This window comes from Phodopus roborovskii, unplaced genomic scaffold (assembly GCF_943737965.1).
Source record: "Phodopus roborovskii unplaced genomic scaffold, PHOROB, whole genome shotgun sequence".
NCBI lineage: Eukaryota > Metazoa > Chordata > Mammalia > Rodentia > Cricetidae > Phodopus > Phodopus roborovskii.
The window spans coordinates 3488937-3502545 of NW_026126461.1; the positions used below are offsets into that span (position 1 = coordinate 3488937).

The 13609-nt window shown below is 48.8% G+C and overlaps 1 protein-coding gene across 7 annotated transcripts in view; it reads left to right on the plus strand.

Annotated features, from left to right (window-relative positions):
• Agap1 (ArfGAP with GTPase domain, ankyrin repeat and PH domain 1) overlaps window positions 1–13609 on the plus strand; it is a 436703-nt gene that overhangs the window by 321883 nt on the left and 101211 nt on the right. For 4 of the 7 annotated variants that reach the window (XM_051190767.1, XM_051190761.1, XM_051190762.1 and 1 more), the window contains one exon: window positions 8657–8818. The exons of the other annotated variants lie outside the window; for them this stretch is intronic. In XM_051190767.1, the coding sequence (XP_051046724.1) occupies window positions 8657–8818 (162 nt within the window). The remainder of the gene's footprint in view (window positions 1–8656; window positions 8819–13609) is intronic. 7 annotated transcript variants of the gene reach the window in all.

Sequence of the window (13609 nt, forward strand, 5' to 3'; positions counted from 1 at the left end):
TTCTGCTTGTGTGTGTGGAGGGTCCTGGCCCCAGTGAAGAATAGAACAGGTAGGGGTGACGAACGTCCAGAGCAGAGTTGAGGATTTTCTGTTTCACATGGGAGGGAATTCAAGTTAAACTGTGTGTTGTAATCACAGCAACATAGCCAAGGTCCAGGCTGGGTTTTGAGCCTCCTCTCTTGCTTCCCTTATTTTGGAACCGTGTCAGGTGACAGCCTGACTGTCCCCAAAGATCACTGATGGGGAAAGCTCTTAATTTCTGGAAACAGTGTAGTGGTGTGCATCCAATGCCCTGTATTTTCTTGAACTCGTGTCTTAAAGATTGCCTTAATGTTTAAATATACAAAATATTGATTCGTGACTTCAAAAAACAAAAACAAAACCCATCTAAGCAGTGGTAAATAACCATGTCAATCAAAGCCTATGATCTAAAAGAAAAAAAAAAAAAAAGGAAACTGAATCTGATCGATGGCTTGTTTAAATGACACTTGACCCTGAATTGTTGGGATGAAATGTCAAAACCAGCTTGACTATTTCCAAGCCTGGGTTTCTGCATGTCAGATCACACCACCAGAGGGTGGCAGGTTAAGAGGCGGGGCCACAAAGAAGCAGGTACTTTGGCATATTTGCCTCTTTGGCAAATTATTTCTGTATTTTGCACAGTACTAGAAACTGAACATCTTCAGGACCCTGGACAGAGACATTTGGGGCCTGACCGCTAAAACCAGGCTGCCTTCAGTAGCAGCTGGGGGCATCACTTCTTTATTCCTGGGAACTTTTACAGAGACAGCTAAGTTTCAGAAAAGGGGAAGAATCATGCTATCAAAAGCAATCATATATCTAATTAACTTCTGGAGTTTTCTCCTAGTAGACATGCCGGGTCTCTCCCCAGCCTGTTCAGCTAGGGCAACCCTCTATGGGAAACAGTCTCTTTGTAATTTAGCAGCTGTAAGCACCAAACTTGAAAAATGGTTGTGACTGATTATGTAAAAAGAGATGAGGCTGGAAGGGAATGGGAATCTCTTGAAATGATTTCATTTCCACCTCCCAGCCCTGCTCAGCCTGCCTTTACGTCTTCCCAAGTACACTAGATTAATTTAAACTTTGTGCAGCTTGCATTCAGCTAAAAATCAACTGGAGAACAGTTTGATTTTTGACCCTTAAATATCAAATCCTGACTGACATAGCCAATTGCTTTCCTCCATGGTAGAGACTTACTCCAGCTTCTTCCAACTTTCCACCTCCGCAATCACTGTATGGTCCTCTGAAACCGGGGGATGCTGTTTGGTGCTCATACATCCTCACCTTGAGGGTGCGTTCCCCAAAGCTTCTGGTTATGAACAAGAACCAAACCCAGAAACCCACAGTGTACAAGGAAACCGTGAGGTCTGGTCTGGCTATGGCACGGGGAAGGAGGGGACTAGCTCATGACAAATAGGCTGCCACCAGCAGAAATACCCATTGGTCTGCTTCTGTGTAGAGCCCCGGCACGGCAAGTGGTCCCAGGTGGGGCAGCCACTTCCCTCTCTGCCTAAACCCAGTCTTATGGTCCCCGAGTCTGGTACTGGCCTTTGCCTTCTCTTCCTAAGGATCCCCAAACCACTTGGGGACTCCCAGCTTAGAGTCTTCCCCCATCTCCCTAGACTACAAAGTGAATTTTTTTTTTTTTTTTTTTTTTTGCATTTCTTACTTAAATGCTTTGTAGTGTTTAGAACAATGACCTTTCCCTTTTCTTTGTAGGTGAAATTCACATAACTTACTTCCCTCATTTGAAGTATAACTTAATAGTTTCTAACACAGCCACAGATCACTGCAGCCATTCCCAGGCCAACTTCGGGACATTTTCCTTACCCGAGAAGAGAAACCCTGCACACTAAATAGTGAAGCCACTTTGTGCTCTTTTAAGAGGCTTCATTAACATACTTGGTAAAGAGAGCTTCATCTAGCTGGCCATCAGCTGTCTTAAATCCCTCTTCCTCCGCAGAACGCGAGGTGTAATTGAAAGTGGCCAGGGAAGGAATTCTTCTCCCTGTACCCTCTTTCCGAGCTGGCCCCTCCTATTGTGCGCCTTCCCTCCCCGTTTTTGTAACTCTGTCTGACACTGTGTTGTCTTTTCCTTTCCCCCAACACCTGTCATCTTCCTCGCCCCCCGCCGTGCCCTGCTGCCCCTTCTGACATTGTATACCCCTGCGTGCGCTGCAAAGGGAAGCACACAATAATGGCAGTCTCTGAAACATCTTCAGAGATGGGAGTGAAGTCAGCCTCCTCCTGCTGTAAGCTCCGTCAAAAGCTCTGGGCGAGGGTTTGAACTTCACTTCATACTCACCTTTTAACAGGGACCCGGGATGTTGTGATTTCCTCCAATGGCAAAGGTGGCTTCTTCTTTATTTACCAGCCGACACATCCCTCTGAGCCTCAGAAGGGACAGCGGCCCTATTAAAGATCCAAATGAGTCTCCCATTGTTGACCTTGGATCAAAGCAAGTGGCCTTTAATTTTCTACTTCCCACAATGACTTGCTGTTGAGTTTGTGGAAGGCCTTAGCCCTCGGCAGATTTCCCCCTGGCAGTGCCAAATGGCTCTGTCTTTGAAAATTCTGAATTCTTTTAATACGGGGAGTGGGGAAAAAAAAAAAAAAAACTAAAAGATTGTATCGATGTGTTGTACCTAACACAGTGATAAAAGTGAGTGAGGGTTGGACCCCGGAACGCCGTCAGCGCCCACAGTGCACATGCCACCCTTGGTCCTTTCTCTCCTGCTGTCTGTCTTTCATTCTCCCTTTTTGTTCATGGAAACATGTGGTTCTTAGGAACACATGACCTAAAGCGATGTGTACACTTTCTCTTCAACCACTCATCTGGATTACAGTGGCTCTTAGGAGCAAGTTTGCACCCTCCCAACCACACCCCTGAAGAGTAGTAGGTAGAGATATTCCTCAGGAAGCCCTCCCTGTCCCCCACACTGTCTGAAATGTCAGCTTCCAGGGCTTTGGAAGACCCAGGGTGCACCTTGGGGCTCACATGTGAGAAACAGTGTCATGTGTGATTCTTGAAGAGTCCTGGTGTTTCCAAAGACACTTCCTGGCTCCCCGCCCACAGAAAGAAGCAGTGGGTTATGGGATGGAGGAGCTGGTGCCCTGTCTATGGAAATGCCCCGGACATAAGAAACCCTGGGTGTACCTGGCAGAGGCACTTCCCAAGATGAGCCCCCACACACACACACAACAGTCCATTGAGATGGGCTCAGCTAATGATCGGCTGGGCAGATAATCGGCGGAGAGTTAATTGTGAGGTTCGATATAGCATCTTGTCGGCAGAGATAAGTTGTCACGTTTTCCACTTGAGCTGAAACTAAATGATTGTAAAATAAGTTATGAGTGTCCTTGGGCCTGTCTGCCGGAATGATAGCTAAGAATACATTCCTGGCCCATCAGTCTCGAGCAGGCTGCTTGATATTTATGCGAGTGGAATGTTATTTTATTCTCCCTCTGGTCATGCTTGTCAGCTCCCCGAGTGAAAAGTGGAACTGCTTCTTTCACTCATACTTCACTTGCCGGAGCTCCGAGAGACTGCAGGTTGTGATCATTATTGCTCGTGCTACATATTTTGGGGGGTATGTGTTGAACATTGATGCCCGATTGGGAAGAACTAATAGCCAACATTGAACGCACAGGATGGGACAGCCCTTCCTGGCTCAACAACACATATCTCGGGGATCCCTATACCAAAGCAGATTCAAACATGGAGTAATGAGGTACTGGCTTTTTTTTTTTTTAATTTGCTCACCTTGCTTCTCGCCTGTATTTAATGCCACAGACAGTAGTCTCTTGTCTTACTGCCTGGTAATTGATACAGAATGAAGTGCATTCCTCATAGGCAGTCGGGAGGAGTGGTGGACTCTGAGGGTGGGGCTAAGGGACATCTTGTCAGGCCGGAGGGGCAATGGGGAGTGAGGTAGCTCAGTGTAGAAGCCTCACACACTATGGCTGCTCGTATTTTAGATCGGGGTGGGGGGATGCTAAAGATCTGGGAGTCAGGGCATAAATACTTATACTGCAAGTGCCTGTGTGCAGAATCTAAGTAACTAGGATCCCATCACCATGCCTATGAGGCCGCTTCCAGTCTAGCCCACTCAGCTCTCAAGTCAAGGCCGCTTTCCCTGCCTCCTCCTGTCTCCTGTGACCACGGGATTTGCGCCCTTTTGAAGCCCATCGCTGTTGTCTTCCCAGGGCCTGATCACATCAGCCTTGTGGGAGTCTCACACAGGCCTCGCAGTCGTGTGCTGAAGCCTGGCAGCTGCAGGCCTGTTTTCTGCCCCAGAGTGCCTGGCCCAGCATTTGGTCCCTCGGTATCTGTGTGCCCTACTCTCCCCTTAGCCTGCTGAAGAGGCCAAACTCCTAGAGGGTACCATGTCCATGCCTGCTCCACTGGTAGGAAAGGGAAGCTAAATGAGGTTGATCCCATTTCCTTGGTGTGTTTGGACATTGGCACATGTGGAAGGTGCAGATGGGATGGTAGGGCCTTGCCTTCTCTTGTAGCCAGAGTTATCTCCTGCCTCGGTCTCTATATGAGCAAAAATGGCTCCTCCCCATGGGGTCTTGTGTCCTGTGCATTCCAGGGCACATGGCAGTGACAGATTCACTCCTGTCCTCACCCAGGAATAAACGTAAATGCCTCACAAGTGTCCGGGTTGCTTTCAGCCTCGCTGGTGGTTAGACCCGGAAGTACTTCATGTCTTCCTTAGTGTGAGACACCTCTGGCACGTTTCTCCCCATGACACAGCGGCCTCTCTGTCTTCCCATTTGTCTCAGTCCCTGGGCCCTGAAGGCCCCCTCTACAGGCCTCAGAGTCATGGTGCTTCTCTGTGGATGAGTCCTCTCTTCCCCGCTCTGTCTGTGTATCTGTGGGGTTGACATGCCTGCTGCAGAGGGGGTCCCTTCAGCATTCTGTGCTCCAGTGGCAAGGCCCAAGGAAAACAGTCTTTTATTGAAGGCATCAAGCAAGAAATTAGATAGGCATTCTTTTCTGGCCTTAGAAATCGGCTCCATGGGGACAGGGGTTCTGCCCTTTATTCTTTGACAGCTGCCAGCTCAGAGAGCATGCTCAGTAAGTATAGGCTGAGTGTGAGGGAGACTCTCACTGTCAATAGATCCCATTCATGGCTGTAGTCATTCACCTAAAAATAGCTTCCAGACGGTTGGAAACTTTGCAGGACAGTGGTAGACACAAAAGCATGCTTGTGGTGACTTTTTAAGAACGTGGCAGGGTTGATTGCACTCAGCTGTTCCACCAGAGACCACAGGTCCCCCCACACACACCTGGGCCAGCACCTCAGGCAGTGGGTTCTTCAGTAAAACTGGCAAGTGCAGGCAGAGTTCACCCATGGCTGTCATCCTGGTGAAGAGGCAAACACAGATCCTGCATCCATGAAGCTGGCATCATAGCCAGCCATTGATGCTCCTGTGACAGACACCTGTCACCACGTGGAGAGAGCCAACCCAGTGAGGCAGGGAGGGGCAGTGGTTTGTGCAGGCTATGGGCTGGCCTCTCACAAGCACCCTCCTTGTGCTCTGAGGGTTCTTCGCTACCTTCCTATACAGATCTCACTGTGGCTTCCCAGCTGAGCTTGAGGGGACAAGTCACAGCCGATGCAGGAAAAGCACGATGCCCCTGGAGGCCTGTCCACTGAAGCGGACCCTGTCAGGGAGCACTGAAGACAGCTGTGGCCAGCAAGGGGCAGGGGCGCTTCAGTGAACTTTGATTCAGAGAGCAGCAGAAATCAAGCAGTAACAAGGGAGGGGCTTGGTGAGAGGAAGGAGGGAATCTAGCATTGTCTGGTGCAGGCCGGTAGGGGTGAAATGCTGGGACCAAAGTCACTCTCTAGGATAGACTGCCACCCAACTCACAGGGTGAGGGGTCTCAGAGCCTGCCAGGCCTTGGGGATTAGTGGGGAACTTGTTTCTGAGAGACAGTGTTTGTGTTGGTTCAGTTAGATGGTGGGGGTTAGGGGGAGGTGAAGGATTGGGGAGGAACAGGAGAAGCCATGGATGAGCATCCAGGAGAGTGACAAGTAGATTTCTAACCGAAGTGTGAGAAGCTCAGGGCAGCAGGGGTCCTAGCGCATAAGGGACCCTGTCATCCTAAGAAAGGAAAGGTGAATCCTGACCCATGTGCCAGTGAGTTCAAGGCCTGCCCAAGTAGAATGGGAAGATTTTTGAAAGGGCATTTGCATGCACACAGAAAACTGCCTTATTTGAATAAGGACAGTTCACTAAAACGAAAAACTGAGATCTGTGCCCCTTTAGTTTTTCTTGATTATCAAAAGTATGTGTAAGTTGGGTACCTCTTCAGGGCGTTAGCTAGAAAGTGGTGTACTGGCTTCGTTTTTATTTCTTTGTTTTGTTCCTGAGGCAGTGTCTTGTGAGGTAGGCTTCAGTGGCCTGGTAACAGCTGTCTGGCCTAGGGTGACCTCAGACTCACGGTGTCCCCCCTGCCGCAGCCTCCTAGGTTCTGGGATTATGGTTCCTTGGCAGGTTCAAAAGCACGTTGTGTGGGCCAGTTGTTCGTACAACCATTCCATTATTTGTTACAGCCTGTGGCTAGTCTAGAGACATATGCCTTGCCTGAGCTCAGTGTTGCTTCTTAGAGGCTCCCCATCTGTGGATTGGTGCTAGGGACCACCTGAGCCTCTGTCCCAACCCCACCCTGCTCGGGACCATTTCCATCAACTCAGTTGTGGACACACATTGTTTGTGTTCCAAACAACGGAGACCTGTAAGAAAGCTGTGAATAGCAACAATGAGGGAAGCTTCCAGAGCCACAGACAGCACTCAAGAGGGTCTGTGTGCTGAGAGTACACAGACGAGACAGGGATTGGATTTATGCACATGTATGGAAGCCTGTCCCAGTCTCTGTGTAGTTCATGCATGTGCTGTAAGAGTCTCAGAGAGATGTTGGTGTATGTTGGGTGGTAGACGCTGAAGAAGCTCTAGTTATTGTTACGCCACTAACAGCCAGTACAGAGTGTCCGCAGTCAGACCCTGGGAGTAGAGATGTGACTTGGTAGCTTAGGAAGAAGAATTACTGACAGTCACAGAGGTGTCAGAACAGTCTTCGAGTAGGACCAGTGAGTGGCCTGATGAGTGAGCCCTCCTCCAGTGGAGGACAGGACAGTCACGGACCACTGTCAGTGGGCCTGGCACTGCCGTCTGAAATCTGGGCTTGAAATGCTCACCGTCAAGCTCAGATAGCATGCAGAAGGGAAACCCCAGGGTGTCACCATCTTGGAGGCTGGAACCTGTCCTAGGGACTAGATGGGGACTTTGGGGAAACAGCCTGTTTGAAGAGTTGTCTTGATTTGTTTTGTTTCTTGGTTTTGGTGGTGATTTTTTTTGGCTGGTTGGTGGTTAGTTGGTTGGTAAGTAGGTAGGTAGGTTGGTTGGTTGGGTTTTGATATTTTGGCAAACCTGGGTCTCACTATGTAGACCAGTCTGTTCCAGAACTCCTAGCCCCTCCTACTAGGGTTAAAGGTATGTGCCACCATGCCCAGCCAGGGGCCACTGTTGTCATTTAAACCCTTACCCTCACCACCACTACTGCAGCCAGCCTGCCAGATCACATGCTGAAGTGAGGCTCAGGGCTGCCGGCTGTCCCCGAGGTACAGGTCCCCCTGGGACAGGAACCTGCTGCATGAGCTAGAAATCCTGGAGCCTGGTAGAAGCGAAAGGGCAACAGCGTCCGGGCATGGAACAGAAGGTGGTGAGGTGGGTCCCGCAATGCTTGTCAGCAGGGAGGATGCCCAGCATCTGCGGATGGCAGTGCTCGGGAAAGCAGGAGCCAAGCAGATAGGAGTCAATGAGAACCTTTCTGGCCTCAGAGTTACAAGACTCCTGATTATGACATAGGGACTCTGAAAGCTTGGGGTGTGGGGAGGTGTACCACCCATGCTCCCCTTCCCCCTGCACAGTGTACCGTCTGAGTCCTCCCGGGCTTTTTGGTAAAGACAAAGTAGATAATCAATTGAGTTTTACTTATAGAGAACCACTGTGTTTGCGCATTGGCCCTAAGGCATCTCCAGAGTCTGAGGGACTCTTTCGGCCTGCAGGAGTATAATACTAACTTGGACACTATTGGTGAGAGTTGTGGCCTGCTGTACCTACCATCTCTCACTGATCACAAGTGAAGTCACGGCCATGTGTAGTACTGCTGGAGAAGGTGACCGGGGATGGCTCACCCTTTGTATGCAGTTTCCCACCCACTCAGAACAAGGCTCTCTCTGTGGGTTTGTACGTGTCAGTATCTCATTCCTGGTGCATCGGGGTCAGCAAGGGAATGAAAGCGGACCTTCAGAATCCGAAGGTCACTACCGTGCCGTCCCTGGGGTCATGTGTGTGCCCTCGAGGTTCCAGGAGTCTGGTTGCCAGAAGCAGGGGATTTCCAGGGCCTGTTTTTGGGCTGGGAGGTGCACGTGGTGAAAGTGCCCAGATCCGTTCAGTGCCTCTTACCCAGCCGCCTTGTGCTTGGGTGTCCCAGGAAAGATGGCAAGGCCTCATGTGTTAATGCTGGAGGACATGGCTTGAGTGGGCTTGGCCTCCTTTTCTTTGCTCTGTGCTCCGAGCTCACCTTTGCGTTCTTTTGCCTTTTCCGGTTCGGTTGCAGACACGGGGCTGGGTGACTCGGTGTGTTCCAGCCCAAGTATCTCCAGCAGCACCAGCCCCAAGCTTGACCCGCCCCCCTCCCCTCACGCCAACAGAAAGAAGCACCGGAGGAAGAAAAGTACCAGCAACTTCAAGGCCGATGGGCTCTCGGGCACTGCTGAAGGTAAGGGTCCCCAGGCTCCCAGGGTGAGTGTCTGCACTGGAGAATGGACTTTCTGAAGTGGCTCCTGCAAGTGAATTCGGATGTTTTTATTCCGTTCATGCATGTGGAGATATGTGCGCGCGCGCGCGCGCACACACACACACACACACACACACACACACACACACACACACACACGAGAGGTATGAATGCAGCTAAACTTCAGAAATACTCAAAAGCCAAACTTCAGACACTGTTGTATTAACACCAAGTTTTGTTATTGAGAAGAGTTCTCTCTTAGTTGTGAGCAGAATTCTGTCTTGAGCAGAGGTTCCCACTCTCAGAGACTGCTCTGTGCTTCAGATCTTCTCTCTTCCCTTGTCTGCCAAGCTTTTTTCTGAATGTTCACCTGGTTTGTCCAGAACTGTGGTTTGCAAGATGTTACTCCCAATAGAGAAAGTGTCTCTGTGAGCCCACAGCACATAGCAAGCAACAAGGACCTGTGGGGTTCAGCAGTGTGCCCCATCATTTGTGAGGTGGGCCATGCTGTGTTGGCGGCTGTCAGGAGGAGGCTGGGATCCAGCAGAGCCTTGCAGGTTGGGGTTCCTTGCAGAGCCCAAAGGTCTTCACCAAGGCTCTTCCTGTTCTGTCCCCAGCAGCTTCCTGCTGACAAGGTTAGACAATGAAGACCCGCCTTCTTATTGGGGGATGGATAAGGATAATTCTGGCGCATCAACAGCCACAGAAAGTAACACCGAAGGGTGACAGCATCGAGCTAGATGCCATTGCTCTTCCCACTAGAAAAGGTTCTGCACAAACCCTGAGAGTTTCTGCGCTCTCATCAGGAGCCACCAGCAGGTGTCAGCTCCAACCTGCCCCAAGGAGAGGTTGCGACAAGATGGGAGCATTGACACCCATCCCAACCTCCAGCCTAGGGACCCAAGCAAGATTCCCCCTAATGAATGTCTTAAAGTGTATGTCATGTAACAGATAAGTGTCTCAGAACATGTCACTTGTTTCCAAATGATGTTTGTTCTTGATGCCATAGCACAGCTGATGGCCAGTTCTTTCTACAGCTGCTTGCATGCATTTCAGTTTCCTACACATGATCTGTGTGTAAATGCTGTAAGATCAAGCCTGTGGCAAGACAGCAGTATGGTGTTCAGCCAATGGGGAGTTGGGGGGAATGGGGAAAGTGACTTTTGTTGACTTTCTGAGCTCCTAGGTATTCTGGTGGACACTATACAGTAGTGTACCATAAAGCTTGGACAGGGTGAGTCTATCCTAGCAGACAGAAAGATGGCAGCTTTGGGAGATAGCCCTGTAGTGCTTGCCTTTGAAATATGGGGAATTGAGTTTGAGCCCCAGTACCCACCTAAATAAACCAAGCATGATGGTACGCGTTTATAATTTGAGTACCAGGAAGGTGAAGACAGGCAGATCCCTGGCATTCACTGGCGGGCCAGCCTAGTCTACTTTGGCAAGTCCCAAGTCAGTGAGAGACCCTGCTTCCAAAACGAGCAAAAAACAAAGGTGTGCAGTGCCTGAGGAATGAAGCCCAAGGTTGTCCCATGTTCTCCACGTAAGCATACATGTGCACACAGGTACCGCAGAAACACATAGACTGGAAAATCACAACAGTGTCTCTCAAGCAAGGCTGGATGAGTGGGGGGCACAAGTTCAGAAGTTTCGGATGGTTCTGTGGAGACCTCCCCTCAGTCCGCTGATAGCTTCTAATAGAAAGTAAGTTCTAATAAAGTCATCTGTACAATTTTCCCCTGGCAAGTGTTGATCTGACCCACTGCGCTTGTCATTCCTATGAGGCCTGTAGTTTGTTAGTGTACAGCGCTGCTTTCCTCACATTTCAACATTCTGACTATTTGTTTAGTTATTTTTGAGTCTGGGTCTCACTATGGAGCCTCAGCTAGCCTCACGCTCACAATCCTCCTGCCTCAGCCTCCTGAGTACAGGATGTATACATCATAGAGTACACTTCTAAATTTGTGCTGTTCTACCATTGAAGCACCATCTGTGGTCTTCAGGACTCTCCTTAAATGACAATTAAATGAAATCTAACGAGCATGCTGCCCTCAGAATTAAAGGCAGCTGTGTAAATGTTTCTTGCTAACAATGCTGTTTGGTTTCAAGACTGTTTCTGAAGTGTAGAGAGGTGGCTCAGCAGGTAAGAGCACTGGATGCTCTTCCAAAGGACTCGGGTTCAATCCCCAGCACCCATGTGGCTGCTCACAACCATCTGTAACTCCAGTTCCAGAGGATCCAATCCCCCCACAGACATTTGTGGAGGCAAAACAGAAATGGACATAAAATACAAATAAACACTTAAAAATTTTAAAAGAAAAAAGAAAGCATTTTCTGTTTCTCACTCCTGTGCAGAACTGACTCCTGGTCCCCCAGGCACCCTGTACTTGTGGTGCCCCTGTTTTATCACTATCTTCTGAAATACACACGGTGCCACAGCACAGGGTTTCTGAGCCTTTCCCGGGACTTGTTTCCACCTGAAAAAGGGTTTTAAGGCTCCAGGTATAATGATATGTAAAATATTCAGATCCATAAATGGTAACTTATTAATGTATTTTTAAAACTATTCTTCCACATACATATAATTTTTACCATTTATTAAAGACAAAAGTGGAGTTGGAGCGATGGCTTAGTGGCTAAGAGCACTTGCTGCTTTTCATGAGGACCAGAGTTCTGTTACCAACACCGATGTTAGATACTAACAACCACCTGCCACACCAGCTCCAAGAGTTCCAGTGCCCTCTTCTGACCTCCAAAGGCACTGCACATGTATGCGCGCGCGCGCGCGCGCACACACACACACACAGACACACAAATAAAAACAAAGCTTTTTTAGGAGAAAGAGCACACCTGCATGCCGTGGGATAGATGCTTCCTTATTTTCGCAGAAAGAAGTTATTTTTGACTGGGTATCAGATAACACAACACATAGAGAGCATCTTTAGTATTTTTTCAGACTTGACAGATATTTTGATTTTATAATCATCAGGGCTGGGAATGCCACTTTGCATAAATCCATACTACAAAATAGTAGAGGATATGTAGGGCTGTTTCCAAAATTGTTGCAAATTTTGTCCCAACCACAAGCCAAAATGCATTTAATGATTTTATTCTTAATGGAAGTCTGCAACTCCAGTGGTAGTCTTTAAAATCGAGCATCCTAACAGTGCATTTCAAAGATAGACTAATTTGATGCTGACTCTTTGAGAAATGAATGGCTGTAGGAAAACACTAAGTAAAAGATTCTGTTTTCTGTATGTCAGTTATACTTTTATGAGTACACTGTAAACACTACAGCCCAGAGCAGGCCATCATCTGGGGTCATGGGTTCACTGTGTAAGAAGCTGGGCTGTAGAGGGCATCCATGAGATGGATGGATGGATGCTCTCTCTGCCCTTCCGCCTTCCATGGCGTTAGCAAACAACTACAGTCGAACATTTTAAGAGTGTAAAAAGATTAAAAATCCCTCTGACGGCTAATTCAGTCAGAACCCGAGGGGGGAATGATAGTGTGCTCAAGCTGATCACTACAGATTTACTAAAGGGACCCAAGAGGCAGAGAAAGGACCTGGAGAAGTAGTGAGGGGAAGTGTCCCTGGCAGATGTTACAGCCTTCCTAGAGGGACAGGTGTAGTTCAGCCATGGTACCACAAATCAGTGGAGTCCCTTACCCTCCTGCCGTCTCCTCCACCTTGTTCTCTGTGTAAGTGTATCAGTGGTCAAAGGCCTGAGCCTCAGAGCTGCTGGCCCCACATGTCTGCTCTAGGGGCCTCTTGCATAGCCTGAAGAAAGCAGCCCATAGTCCTCTGTCACACGTGCCACAGGCCAGAAGCCTCAGAGAGCTAAGGGGTAGGTCGTCCACGAATTGAGCCTCAGGACTCCCTGCATGCCTCTGGATGCCACCCCAGCTGCATGACAAGAGCTGCTGTGCAGGCTTCCTGGGATATTTCCCTGTGCAATTTCTGCAATCCGAAATGTGGACTGAAAGAGTGTGTCAGTGTTTCCATTGCTTCGGCTTCAGAAATAGTGCCTGACTGGCAGAAGCAACCACTCTAGCTCCCTGCACTTGTCTCTCTTGAGGATGAACACCAGCGCAGTCTACACCACGTGACAGAAGATGCCTAAGTAAAACAGCTGTTACGATTTTAATACTGACACATATAAGTGCACATGCTGTTTTGACACCTGTTGATTGTATGGCAACCTAAAAAATCAATAATGAAATTAGTGAAGTTAACATAATAAATTACAGAAGCAGCAACTGTAACTTTAAAAAAAATCTTTGTATTTGGGGCTCCAACGTGTTAATTTGGCAGTCATTCTAGTGATTAACAGAGTGGATTCTGGGAGATCAGTCCCCTCCCTAGACTCTGAAGTACCTATGGGCATTAAAGGAATCCTAAGATATGGAGGTCATGTGCACCCCATCCCCTACCCTGCCCTGTGAAGACTTGGAGGAGGGTAAGAAAAAGTCAAGACAGTTGACTCATCCTCTCCCAATGTGTGCCTTTTCTTTTAACACCTGTCCCTGAGAGGTGTGGGCATATACACAGATATCGCCGTACCCTAGACCTGAGCCTACCAGCCATAGCCAGGGAAGGGCATGGCCACTCCAGCAGACAGGAGCCCAGGAGCCTAAGAGCTGCCATCGGGCTTGCACAGCATCCACATCAGGAGTCTCCCACAGCTTGGGTTCTTGTCACCTACATGGCACCTGTGAAAGCTTCACAAACACACACACACACACACACACACACACACACACACACACACA